This window comes from Garra rufa, chromosome 18 (assembly GCF_049309525.1).
Source record: "Garra rufa chromosome 18, GarRuf1.0, whole genome shotgun sequence".
Classification (NCBI taxonomy): Eukaryota; Metazoa; Chordata; class Actinopteri; order Cypriniformes; family Cyprinidae; genus Garra; species Garra rufa.
The window spans coordinates 15762486-15777311 of record NC_133378.1 but is presented as its reverse complement, the minus strand read 5'-3'; the positions used below and the strand labels follow the sequence as shown (position 1 = coordinate 15777311).

Below are 14826 nucleotides of genomic sequence, written 5' to 3'. Positions count from 1 at the left end.
CAATGCAACTTAGTGTTTCACATTCTCGCTCACTTTTGTATTTGTTTTATTTATTTGGTAACTGTATATTAACAAATAGCATAGCGTACGCCAATGAATTTGCAAATGTTTGGTATTGCATTATTTAGGAATTAAAATAAAGCTAATGAAAAGTTCTTCCCAAATCGAAATGCACAAATGCTACTATACTAAACTGTATTCAAATTCACGATTTAATCGTTGGTAGCAACGTCAGCATATCCCAATAAAATATTCATCACAGAAGCGGTCTCGGGACTGTAATTTCGCTACCGGGAAGGCGCGACTTGGGGGCGGGACTTGACCAAAAACTGTGCGGTGTATCCAAGCGAAAGCTCCCGGAAAGGCCGAGGATATAATATTATCACAATTTTGAATGTTACTGACACACGGTCTATAAACAAAGTTCAAAGCTCTATAAAAACATCAAAGCAGATAATGCTCGTTTATGGTATAAGTGTTCTCTAGAAATGGAGGTCTTCATAGGACATCTTCAGACATGCTGACCACAGTAAACGACATGGATTTGATATGAAGTCTGACAGAATGTGTCTAAACACAAAATAAACCGATCGCGGATGTTATATAATACTCTAGCTATATGATACAGCCTACATGATACATTAAAAACGAAAACAATGATTGCCTTTCAATATTCAAGTCCAGTCTAAATAACAAGACTACAGATGTCACCCACATGTCTTCAACAAAGATGTAATCCATTCTTATAAAACTAAATGTTTGAGTGGCTTACCTATGCCAGGAGCTGAATAGATGAAGTAGAGTGCAGAAGTGGAGAGCGAGAACAGAAATAAAAGCCCGAGAAATGACCTTCTCCGAAATCTTATATGTGTCGGCATTATACAGAGAGACGCAGATATTCTTATATATGTCGGCAGATATATGTCCGGTTGAGCGCAAAGCAAGCTGATTCGGGTCCGATCCCGAAATGTATCCAATCTAGAAGCTTCACTCGTCCTAGTAGAGTCTCATCATATTCATCCCGTGTATCTGTATGTATTGGTCAGGGACAGCGCGCGCGCACGCACACACACACTCGCGCACTCACACACACACACCCTCCTGCGCGCTGGTAATGAATGGAAGCGCATGGGACCTGCGTTACGCACATATCTGGCCAATGTTCTAGGGGCCGTCTGCAAAGGAGGGACTGTGTGAAAATTACTATGCATGACTTTACAAGATTACGTAACGCTACATTCATGGTCCAGTTTTCCCGGAGAGGCTGTGGAACAGACAGACAGGTTCACAAATGCGCATTTGGATGCAATTCAATGGCTCTATTTGATGTAATTGCATGTAACTTGAATAACTTGATCAGAACAGAACAGAACAATGTATTATTGTCAGACAACAGGTTAAATAGGTAATTTATCTAAAGGTTTTCACCAGGATGTCATTCCAAACTGATGCATCACAGAATTGCGCATTGTAGACACGCCCACCTTATCCGAACTACAACTCCAAGCAGCCCTCACTGTGAAGTGACGTCTTCCTTTAAAAAAAAGAACTAATGTTACAGTTTATTTTCTGTACAACTATAATGCATATATTTTGGCGTACTATAAGTAACAGTAACTAAAGATATGTAAATTTCAAAACACGATATTTACGTTTTATCACCTGTATAACTACTTTAAATGGCGAACTACAAATCTACATCTCTCAGAAACTACATCTCCCAGGATTTCCGGGTAAGTAGTGATGACGATGAATTTACTCTGCGAAACATGGATTGTGGCGACATGAGTTTATTTAGCGATTTTTTCCCTTATGTTTAATGATTATTTGTGTTTTTGAGCACGATGAGTGTCAGTAATCGCGCTGCTGTAATCGCTGTGTTGTTGGTTATATTCACGGCTGATCTCGGGCGGTTTGCGGCAGCTGATGATCAGACACACGGCAGAAACGGTGAAGAATCTGTCAATAATAAAGCTGACAGTAATGTACAGGAGCAGAATAATTTTGATGGGCACGGAGAACAGCTGAACAGGTAATATTTTATGACATAGCTTCAGTGTGTTTGCAGTTTGACAGCAGAAAGAGTGAGTGAGTGACTGAGTGATTGACAGCTGTGATTCAGTAACATATGTTTATCTCTATGTACGATAAAAATATGTCATATATTAAAATACCATGGTATTACTACCTGGTTCCATCACTGTACCACTGCCACAGTATACATATGTGACCCTAGGGCACAAAACCAGTCATAAGGGTCAGTTTTTTGAAACTGAGATTTAAACATCATGTATACATTAAAACTGAACAAATAAGCTTTCCATTGATGTATGGTTTGTTAGAATAGAACCATATTTGGCCAAGATACAACTATCTAATAAATGTGGAATCTTAGGGTGCAAAAAAAAAAATCTAAATATAGTGAAAATGGCCTTTAAAGTTGTACAAATGAAGTTCTTAGCAATGCATATTACTAATTAAAGGAGTAGTTCACTTTCAGAACAAAAAAAATTACAGTTAATGTACTCACCCCCTTGTCATCCAAGATGTTCATGTGTTTCTTTCTTCAGTCGTAAAGAAATGGTGTTTTTTGAGGAAAACATTGGTGCCCCTGAGTTTGAACTTCCAAAATGCTGTTTAAATGCAGCTTCAAAGGACTCCAAATGATCCCAGCCGAGGAAGAAGAGTCTTATCTAGAGAAACGATCGGTTATTTACATTTACAATTGATATACTTTTTAATCTCTACACAGAATACACACAGAGCTAGACAAGACAAGCATTTGAGGTTAAAAAGTATATAAATTGTATTTTTTTTTTAAATAACCGATCGTTTTGCTAGATAAGACCCTTCTTTCCTCAGCTGAGATCGTTTAGAGCCCTTTGAAACTGCATTTTGGAAGTTCAAACTCGGGGGCACCATAGAAATCCATTATATGGAGAGAAATCCTGAAATGTTTTCTCAAAAAACATAATTTCCTTAGGACTTAAGAAAGAAAAACATGAACATCTTGGATGACAAGGGGGTGAGTACATAGCTGTACATTTTTGTTCTGAAAGTGAACTACTCCTTTAAGTTTTGACATATTTACGGTAGGAAATTTACAAAATATCGTCATAGAACATGATGTTTACTTATTATCCTAATGATTTTTGGCAAAAAAGAAAAATCTATCATTTTGACCCATACAGTTTATTTTTGTGCTATTTAAGACTAGTTTTCTGGTCCAGGGTCACATATATCTACAGTTATAGTCCTATATATTATGGTGTATGAATATGATAATTTTTCTGTTTGTTTATCTATCCGTCTAAACTAGTTTACAGTCTTGATATACACTACCGTTCAAAAGTTTGGGGTCAGTACATTTTTATTGTTTCTTTTTTTTTATTTAAAGTTAATAATAGATCATTTACATTGTTATAAAATATTTATATTTTGAATAAACACTGTACTTTCTAAACTTGATATTCATGAAAGAATCCTGAAAAAAAAAAAAAAAAAATCACAGGTTCCAAAGAATATTTGGCAGCACAACTGTTGATATTATCCAACATTGATCATTTCTAATAATAAATCAGCATAATAGAATGATTTCTGAAGGATCATGTGACACTTAAGACTGGAGTAATCAGCTTTTCATCACAGGAATAAATTCTATTTAAAAAGTATGTTAAAATAAAAAAAACATTATTTTATATTGTAAAAACATTTTGCAATATTACTGTTTTTTCTGTATTTTTAATCAAATAAATGCAGCCTTGATGAGCATAAGAGACTTATTTAAAGACTATTACAAGTCTTACTGACCCCAAACTTTTGAATGGTAGTGTAAATAATTAATATATTTTCATTGAACAAAATGGGCCACTTTCTGTCATAGAAATGTATCTTCATATTTTAATGTAAATGGATGATACGTAAAATAGTAAAATGTAATGAAACTGTATGTAATGCAGTATAAAATATATTCCTCTGACAGGTTAAATGACACAGAAAGCTCCAGCAATGACACTGTTCAACCCACCACACCTGTGCCCAAACCCACAACCCCTGAGCCTCCAAAAAATGAGCCCATCCTGCCGGTGCAGACAGGGGTCAAGGCCCAGGAAGAGGAGCAGTCCAGCGGGATGAGCATTTTCTTCAGCCTGCTGGTCATTGGTAGGTAGAACAAAACATTATTCAGCATAAGCATTATTCAGAGCATCGCAGTTCTCCAGGCTGTAGCTACATTTCCTTATTGTTCATGGACAGTCCTGAAGATAATGCATGTGTACAGGTATGTGCCAAAAAATTAGAATATCGCAGGGAAGTCCATTTATTTCAATAACTTGTTTCAAAAAGTGAAACTCGTATGTTAAATTAGTTCACTACACACAAAGTGAAATATTTCAAGCCTTTATTTGTTTCAATTTTAATGATTATGGATTAAAGAGCAAAAAAACAAATCCAGTATTTCACAAAATTTGAATATCATGACAAAGTTCAACATTGTAGGCTCCCTGTGTTCCAATCTAGTCAGCTAATTAACGCAAAACACCTGCAAAGGTTTCCTCAGCCTTTAAATTGTCTCAGTCTGGCTTAGTAGGCTTCAGAATCAAGGGGAAGACTGCTGACTGACGCTTGTGCAGAAGACCATCATTGACACCCTCCATAAGGAGGAAAAGTCTCAAAAGGCAATTGCAAAAGAAGCTGGATGCTCACAGAGCGCAGTATCAAAGTATATTAACAGAGTGTTAAGAGGAAGGGAAAAATGTGGCCGGAAAAGGTGCACGAGTGACAGGGATGACGGTGGCATTGAGAGGATTGTCAAGCAAAGCCGGTTCAGAAATCTGGGGGAGCTTCATAAGGAGTGGACTGAGGCTGGTGTCAGTGCATCAAGAACCACATACAGACGTCTGCATGACAGCAGCTACAGCTGGAGAATTACATGAGTCCAGCCACTCATGAACCAAAAACAACCTCAGAAACGTCTGTGCTGGGCTGATGAGAAAAAGTACTGGTCTGTTGCCCTAATTTTGCATTACATTTGGAAATCAAGGTGCCAGCGTCTGGAGGAAGAGCAGAGAGGCACAAAAGTCAAGCTGCTTAAAGTCCAGTCTGAAGTTTCCACAGTCAGTGATGGTTTGGGGAGCATGCAATCTGCTGGTGTGGGTCCGTTGTCTTTTATCAAGTCCACAGTCAATGCAGCTGTCTACCAGGAAATTTTAGAGCACTTCATGCTTCCTGCTGATGACAAGCTTTTTGGAGATGATGATTTTATTTTCCAGCAGGATTTGGCACCTGCCAACAAAGCCAAAGCTACCAGTACCTGGTTTAATAGCCATGGAATAACTGTACTGGATTGGCCGGCAAACTCGCCTGACTCAAACCCCATTGAAAATCTCTGGGGTATTGTCAAAAGGAAGATGAGGGAACAGAGACCCCGAAATGCAGACGAGCTGAAGGCCAATATCAAAGCACCTTGGGCTCCATAACACCTCAACTGTGTCAAAGGCTGATCGCCTCCATGCCACGCCACCTTGATGCTGGAATTAGTGCAAAAGGAGGCCCAACAAAGTACTGAGGACATAATACAGTACATTAACACACTTTTCAGAAGGCCATCCTTTTTTATTGGTCACATGAAATATTCTAATTTTGTGAAATACTGGATTTTTTTTTTTTTGTCTTTAATCTATAATCATCAAAATTGAAACAAATAAAGGCTTGAAATATTTCACTTTGTGTGTAGTGAACTAATATAACATACAAGTTTCACTTTTTGAAACAAGTTATTGAAATAAATGGACTTTCCATCTATATTCTATGTTTTTTGGCACATTCCTGTAATGTTGATGTTGGAGCATGAATGCAGAGATGTGCATCAGAGATTCAGGCCATTATGTGGGGCAATGGGGCCTGACACATTGGTGTTTCTGTTAATTTTAAAAGCTTGTAGTGGGGTTAAAGTCTGGCCTTTGGGCAGGGCAGTCATGTTCTCGTCCACCAGACATAGGAAAGCATTTCTAAACAAGGGTATTGTCATGCTGGGATAGAAAAGGGCCCTACCCAGACTGTTGCAACAAGGTTAAAAGCACATAATTCTGTATGCCATTATACAGCCAAACAGTAGGATTTAGACTAAGAGGTCAAGTATAGTGCTACTTCCTTGTGCAATTATCAGAACAGGCCACCCATTAATCATAGAGTCCAACATCCATTTGTCTTCTGTCAGTAAACACTGCTTTTGAGTTTTTTTGTTCGTTTGTTTTAAAGAGAGGTACTTCCCCTAAATTGAAATTCTGTCATCATTTACTCACCCTCAAGTTGTTCCAAACCTGTACGAGTTTCTTCCTGCTGTTGAACATTAATAGAGGATAATTTGGAGAATGTTGGTAACCAAACAGTTTATTATATAACATTATATAACATATATAATAGTTTTAAAAAGGTTAGTATCAAGATTGATTCATCCAGCAAGGACACATTCAATTGAGAAGTGACACTAAAGGCTTTAAAAAACTGCTTTAGATAGATGCTGTTCATTTGAAATTTCTCTAAAATATCACAGTTTCTATAAACAATATGAAGCAGCACAGCTGTCTTCAACATTGATAATAATCAGAAATGTTTCTTGAACAGCAATAATTAACATTTAGCAGATTCTGCAAGGTGTATGTAAACTTTTGACTTCAACATTGCATATTTGTTTGTTTATTACATTTTAATGACTTAATATAAAACATTCAATTAAAAAATGCAACGTTCATTATGGCCGCGAAGCCCCGCCTTCTTGATGAAAGAGCCAATCGTTGATTGCAAGTCAGCGCATCACTGCAGCTGCAGTTAGAAGTCCCGGTTGCTATAGAAACAATTGGTGCTCTAAGATGTGAAGCAAAGTCCCTTTAAAGGGATAGTTCACCCAAAAATGAAAATTTGATGTTTATCTGTTTACCCCCAGGGCATCCAAGATGTAGGTGACTTTGTTTCCTCAGAAAAACACAAACAAAGATTTTTAAAGGAAGTCGGTGCAATCTGCCAGCCATATAATTGCAGTGGATGGGCACCAGACATTTATAAGTAAAAATAAACATGCACAAACATGCACAGACAAATCCAAATTACACCCTGCGGCTCGTGACGATACATTGATGTCCTAAGACATGAAACAATCGGTTTTTGTGAGAAACTGAACAGTATTTATATAATTTTTTACCTTTGATACACAGCCACTCCATCTGTCCTGAGCACGAGCTCATCATCCGGCTCGTGACATGTGAACGCGCTCTGGCGTAGAATACGCAAACACCGGAAGGGGAAATCAGTTAAAAGTCCCGGATGAGTTTGCGCAAGCAAATGCAATCTTTTAGCTTTAAAGTGCCCCTATTATGCCATTTTAAAGGTAGTTAATATTGTTGTAATAGTCTCTTAAAACAGGTTTACATGTATGCAAGTTCAAAAAACACTTTAGTTTTCTCCAAAATTAGATTTATTTCTACCCCGTTTCTAAATGATTCGTAAACGACTCGTGTGAAGCAGTTCGAAGAATCAGTCTCTCTAAACCCCTCCTTTCAGTGAGCCCTCACTGCTGTGATTGGTCAGATGGTGCAGTCCTTTTGGATTGGTCTACCGCTACAGCGCAAAACGAAACGCCCATTGGCATAACTGAATGACAGCTGCGGAGACCTGTTAATGCATAGAAAAGATAGCCTCGATTTTACCCTATCAATTCGAGCCGGAGTCTGACGATGAAACTGTTGAAGTGTCACATCGACAAGAAACTGTTTTGCAAGCACGACCGGAGCAGGACGTTTCTCAGTGGGTGTCATATGTTAACTGTGGAAAGTGCTTGCAATTTGCTTTTGGAAGCGAACCGGGCACACCTCTACGTTGTGAACTTCAACATTGTACAATGCATAACACTGCGTTAAGCCATCGTTTATCATTTATCATTACGTTTATCATACCTTATTACTAACTAATAAGGCAGACAGACAGTCAAGCTGCATCAATCACAATTTTTAGACTACATTGCACTCACAGCTGAACAACAGAACTACAGAAACGCAAGTTAGCCGGTTACCAAGACATGTGCGGGGTTGTTACACACCATAACATACACAAAGACGTATTTTGAACGATCGCTAGAAAATACAATTATTAATCATACTTACAGGTAGAAGTTCAGAGGAGCAAGCCGGTCCAAATAAACTGGGCACTGATCCATTTTTTAAAACCAAGCGTTTGGTGAATCCCGCGTTGTAACGTTACTCCCCAAGATTGGAAAAGCAGTCATCAGTAAAATGACGCGAACACAAAACAAGATTGGAATTGGACTGCTGAGGTGTTGAAAAAAATTTATGTTAACCGCTCATTCTTGGTAGTTTCATCTTTCGGAAGGGCATATAAAACAAATTCACTCTCACAGCGCAGGGCGTCTTCTTGACATGATGTAATCCACGTGAAAATGGTAGGCCTAATGTTTGTGGGCGGGCAAGTTGTTCGCGAAATTGAATGTGGGCGGACATTACGCAAATGTGTAGCTCGTGACGTGTGGCCGTTACAGAAAAAAGATTCGAATTGCTGACGACTCGTTTAGGCGAATGTGAGCCGACTCTTTTTTTTGTTAGACAAAAACTTTATTTATAGTGCACTGTCGGCGTCACAACTTTGCAGATAGTTTATGGTCAGCTACATGACACACTACATGAAATATCATATTTGAAAAGGCATAATAGGGGCACTTTAAATCGGTTTGAACAATCAGGATACGCATAAGTAATTACTATTTTGAATAGCCGCTATACCCACAATCTCTGTGCTCTGTGTAAACAATGAGTGTTGTATACATGCGACAGATCGCTTCCGGCATTTGCGTGTTCTACGACAGAGCGCTACACATGTATCGTGCCGGATGCTAAACTCGTGCTCATGACAGATGGACGTGGCTGTGTATCAAAGGTAAAAAATGATATAAATACTGTGCAGTTTCTCATAAAAACCAATCGTTTCGTGTCTTAGGACATCAATGTATCGTCACGAGCCACAGGGTGTAATTTGGATTTGTCTGTGCATGTTTTTGTTTACTTTTAAATAGTGTTGTCACGGTACCAAAATTTCAGTATTCGGTACCAATACCATTGAAAATCCACGGTTCTCGGTACCAATTTCGGTACCAATGCAAAACACAATAACATATTAGTTGAGCAACACACAATTTTTTATTAATAAAGTTGAACAAAAATAAAATGTACAAAAAAAAAAAAAAAACTGCCATTCTTTATACTTAAAATTTTGTAAACATTTTTTCCACAGGTTAAAAAAGTATTTCAAGGATTGTAAACATTTTAGTAATTAAATAACATCTAAATAAATTACAGGAATAAAAAAAATGTAAACAAGCTTCACCCAAAAGTTTGTCATATTTCTGCTTCTGCTGAAAAACATCTGTACTGTTGTCTGTTTTGGAGTTCGCTGGGGTCTTTCATGATCTTCCTCAATCTGCAGCTGTAAAAAGAAAATATAATATACTTAAGTAAAGCAGTGGGCTAAGTCTGACCAGATGCGACATTAGATCATTGACACCAGCAAAAATATATGAATTTTCAGTAAATAACAAACCTCAGCTGTTATAATAAATTTAGATAAGATTACATATATTAAGACAAGTGTCTATCACAGATGAAAACTGCAGTATTAAAAACACTTTGTTTTCATTTATTAGATAACATCGCCTAACAATAAACAGTAGTTACATGGCAATTATTCTTCGTGAGGTTAGGCTAATTTCAACATTTACTAATGCATACAATCATGTTAATCTGTTAAACATGAACAAACATGAATTAATGTTGTAAAAATATATTGTTCACTTACTCTAAGTTTATGTTAGATGATGCATGAATTTGATCATTGTAAAGTATTACCAAACTAAACAGGGGGATAAAACATGTTTTATTTGATGGTACTTTTATTTAATCCAAACTGCATTCATATTTATTATTAAAAAGCTTTTTAAACCTGCTAGAGTTATCCAGCCAAGAATAAGTCTAGAACGTTTTCTGACAGACTGATATTAAGGACATAAACATTGTTAACGACACATTTGTTCTTTCTCTAACACATATTTTGGATACACATGTCATTTGTGTAAAAAATAGTAAATACATCATGTCCTTATTTTTTTACTCTAACAAATGTTATAGGAGCGTTGTTTCAAATTCATTCTAAGGCCCAGCATATTAGCGTTAGCCGCGCTTATGCTAACGATTCACTACACAAACGGTGATGTTTAGTTCAGTCTGACATTCAAATTAAAATATGCAGTAATGTTCGTGACAGAAGCTCTAAATATGAAATTAAAATGAAACTTACCTTGCTTGAACTCTTTCATTTGATCGCGGAGTCGGTCTTTGAGGTCTTTTGTCCTTTCGAGAGAACCTAGACGACATCTTTGCAAATAGTTTTTTTCATGATCTCTGATGTTCGATTTGTTCAGCCGCAAATCCAAAATATTTGGAGTAAGTCTGGCTCTTGTTTGTTAACAAGTGGATTCAGAGCCGCGGCATCAGCAGCACCACAGGTGCTTTAATGAAGAGAGCGCAACTGCGCAGTGCGTATCAAGAACCGGGTTGACCGGATAGTCGGTACCACCGGTACTTAAGAAAACCAGGTACCGTAACGTTTACATTTTTTTAGTACCGACTTGGTACCGAAGTACCGGGACTTTTGACAACACTACTTTTAAATGTCTGGTGCCCATCCACTGCCATTATATGGCCGGCAGACTGCACCGGTTTTCATTAAAAATCTTCGTTTGTGTTCTGCTGAGGAAACAAAGTCACCTGCATCTTGGATGCCCTGGGGGTAAGCAGATAAACATCAAATTATCATTTTTGGGTGAACTATCCCTTTAAGACAGAACAGATTATGTTGTAATTCTGTGTATATGTGTATTTATTGGGTTTGCGCGCCGTCAGAAGCGCGTTATGCGCACACTTTGGATGACAGTCAGCGCAAGAAGCGAGCAGAGAAAAGGTAATCCTCTCAGTAATTGTACAAACAAAGAAACTTTTAAATATCTAATCACTATTTGGAGCATTTTGGATCGCTAGACGGGGGCGTATTAAACTCATTTTTGTAAAAAATCTCAACCAACATTTTTCACTTTTTCACGATTTTGCCTGTACCTAAAAATATCCTGTGTTTTTACACTCATTTTTCCAGCAAGGGTAACACGTCATTAAACCACGGATAATTACCAAATTGTAGCAATTTTAATGACGCACAGAGCGCAATGCCTCAGAAGATCCGATCTGCCTGTTTACATGACAGTCGCATTGGCACATATCTGATTTATATCTGATTTATTTGCATATATGAATGAGGCCTCAAACCAATCTCGAAATATCCGAATGCATGCGTTTTTTATAGGGCTGTGCGATATGGACAAAAGAAACCTATCACAATTTTCTTGAACAGTATTGCGATTTCGATTTTAATCACGATTTTGACACAGACATGTTTTACAGTGTGAATCTAAAACATTTTTTTTTAAAGGAAAACAATTAGATCTTTATCAAAGACCTGTAACATGTCTCTAAAACAGAAGGCGGGAAAAAAAATCACCTAGCAGGTGAAAAAAAGTTAGGAGCACCAAAAAAAAAAAAAAAAATGTAGGCGCACCCAATTTCTTTTTAGTAATGCACTGATCTTGATTCTTCATGGCTGATTCTGACTGCAGATGTTTTACAAGCACATGATCAAAGTAGGCTACTCTTTCAATATTCAAAGTGCAAATAGAGACCGAATTTTTCAAGCATGATACAGAACTATAGACAACTGCACAATATATTTTTTATAGCCCACATACTAATAACTGCCTAGATATTTTATGTAGCCTAATTTGTGCGCATTGAGGAGTCGCTCTCTAAACGTGGGTTATTAAAATTGCTTTTGAATGCGCGTCCGTGTTTTACTTTTGGTTTCGTTTTACGATCTTGCTGAGCGTGCATTCTACAATAAAAGAGATTATTATAACAAAACCATTTGAAATATGAGAGGACACAAACAGGATTTTGAAAAGCGTGTCCCCAGTGAAAATTACGCCCCTGTGTGAGTGGAACTCTGCCGTTGAGTTATCATCTGATGTGGATGAATGCCGCGTTGTACAGTAACATATATGGACACGGAGGCGCCAGAATTGTATCTGACAGAATGTACGCTATAGCACAAAATATATTATATTTCTTCAAAAGCGGTTTGTTGAGACCTTTTATTTTTCACAGTCGAAAGAGAGAATGGCGAACCTGTCACTGTATCAGCTCACAGCAGTCTGTGCAGTAGTTAGGCTAGCGAAAGTTTTGTAAAAAAAATGAAACCAAGTCGGACCACAACAGTTTCTCGCACTCGCACGAATGCTCCCAAATATAATTTCAGGTCACGCAGATTAAATTTTGGGAGCATATGCGACCAAAACGTTCACAAAATTTCGAGCCCTGCCTAGTAAAGGTAGAACAAAATGTCTTTAGAACAGACCTATGGCAAAAAGGAAGTATGTGTGCGCGTATGTGCGTGCGTGTGTTTGAAAAAACAACAACCCAGACCACAGTGTCCCACATAAAAACAATTAGAACACTGGCAGAATCTAGCTGCTTTCTGCTAAGCAAACCAGCATGACCATTTCTGATTTCAAGCATGAACGTTGGCATGTTCTTGCTCTCTGTTTAGGCGCGCTGTGTTGTGATCGGTTCAAATAGCATGCTGCGGGAAAAGTATCAGTCGATTGCGTGCCAAAAATCGTACTGTAAGGCGATTTAGAAATCGTGCGTGTTCACATCGCGATTTCGATACGATTTCAATTAATTGCACAGCCCTAGTTTTTTACCCGTTTACACTGTCATAGAACAGATCTGATCTGTGTCACATATGAGCAAAAAATCGGAATTGGGTCGCATTTAACTGACAGTGTAAACGGGGCCTTAGAGCGCCGATTGTTTCTATAGCAACCGGGACTTCTAACGGTAGCTGCAGTGACGTGCTGACTTCAACGATTGGCTCTTTCATCAAGAAGGCGGGGCTTCGCGGCCAAAATGATCGTTGCATTTTTCCCCATTCAAAACTATACGAGTGACATGTCTTGGATATTCTATAGTCTTTCGCTGATGATACACTGGGCAACTTTTAGAGCAATGTTCCCGTCAATGGTAAGACACAGGGCCCATGACCAATCTAAATTATCCAGATAGACATGTGTTACTCATTCTCAATGGAAAAGTGGCCAAGCAACATTGATCAAAAAAAGTTGCCCAGTGTATCATCAGCCTTAGTCAGTACTGCGCATGCACACTGGCTCATTGAGCCGGAAAAATAAACGTTTTTTTAATGACATTGAAGCACAAGAAATAATATTTATGAGGCAGTTCTTCTCGGAGTTCTTTGGAGATTTAAAATATGAAATTTAATCGTAAGCTTGGTGAACAGTTTTGGAGAATTTGATGTTTCCCCATTCAAAGAGATGGGAGCTGCGCTTGCCTGCCCAAGAGGCGTTTCAAAGATGGCCGCCGAGTGACATGACTTGCCTTAAAGACTTTGGTTTGAATGTATTTTAAATCTAGTTGATAGAAGGGCAGTTTGATTGAGTCTCAAGGGATTGTGGGAGTGCTGTCAGTTGGAGTTATTGATCATTTGAACATTCCCTCAATGTAAGTCTATGGGATTTTTCCCAGTTTTAATCATCCTTTTTATAAAAACCGTAAGTCCGATATAGCAACTAACTTCAGGTCAGTCTAAAGATCTGGGCTGATTTTGCAGTTTGTAAAGTTAACGCTGTAGGAGGAGATAAATTTAGTCTCAGAAGAGAAATAATAACTGTAAGTTTAAATAGCATTGCAGAGTGAAAACAGTCTTGATGAGCAAACAGGCCTGGCGACAGTAGACATATAATTGTTCCCCTTTGCATATTAGTGACAAACAACAGGAAATGTATCTATAGTAGGTACAAATCCAGCTGAAATCCACCTCCAACTAATTTTCTTTTATTAATCTTGATCATTTTTGATGACTCTAATCAGGAGGTTGGTGACTCAGACTGTATTTCCTCCTTTGTTGCTAAGGTTTTGTTTTGTATATCCGACACCGCTGAATCAATGACGTCACAGTGAAACCGTCGTATGTTTTGTGTGTCATTTGTAAGCTCAGAGGATTCAGGTTACGTGTTGATGTTTTGGGATCGGCCCTCGGCGGTGAAGCGTCCACCTGTGATGTCATCTGTCCATGCTGTTGCCATGTGTTTGTGTTCAGAGCATTGTCTGCATTGTGAATGAGCTCCGCTCCTCCTGAGTGTAGTCTTACATACTGACCAGCTCATATGTTTGGATGTCTTCTGACTTTGAATGTGTTCATAGCGTCTTGGATAACAGACGTTTAATCTGGGTTAAAGTGTAATTATAAACCTGCATGACACATCAAAACACTACGGGTTACAATGACGTTGGAGTCAAAGGTTTGCATACACCTTGCAGAATCTGCAAAGTGTTAATTATTTGACCAAAATAAGAGGAATCATACAAAATGCATGCTATTTTTTAGTCAGCACTGACCTGAATATGATATTTCACATAAAAGACAAAGAGAAACTAATAGTTGAATTCATAAAAAATGACCCTGTTTAAAAGTTTTGTTACCTGATTGATCCACAGTTGTGTTTGTTTGTTTAGTGACAGTTGTTCATGAGTCGCTTGTTTGTCCTGAACAGTTAAACTGCCTGCTGTTCTTCAGAAAATTATTTCAGGTTACACAGGTTCTTTGGTTTTCCAGCATTTTTTTGAATTTGATCCGTCTTTT

At 38.0% G+C, this 14826-nt stretch overlaps 2 protein-coding genes across 2 annotated transcripts in view; one reads left to right on the top strand and one right to left on the bottom strand.

The window, feature by feature from the left end:
- Nucleotides 1-1092, bottom strand: part of b4galt5 (UDP-Gal:betaGlcNAc beta 1,4- galactosyltransferase, polypeptide 5) — a 25696-nt gene extending 24604 nt beyond the window's left edge. The window contains exon 1 of the mRNA XM_073823439.1: nt 773-1092. Within this exon, the coding sequence (XP_073679540.1) occupies nt 773-878 (106 nt within the window). The 5' untranslated portion in view covers nt 879-1092. The remainder of the gene's footprint in view (nt 1-772) is intronic.
- A 662-nt stretch (nt 1093-1754) lies between these two features.
- Nucleotides 1755-14826, top strand: part of slc9a8 (solute carrier family 9 member 8) — a 57452-nt gene continuing 44380 nt past the window's right edge. Inside the window, exons 1-2 of the mRNA XM_073823171.1 lie at nt 1755-2032; nt 3983-4161. Of these exons, the coding sequence (XP_073679272.1) occupies nt 1845-2032; nt 3983-4161 (367 nt within the window). The 5' untranslated portion in view covers nt 1755-1844. The remainder of the gene's footprint in view (nt 2033-3982; nt 4162-14826) is intronic.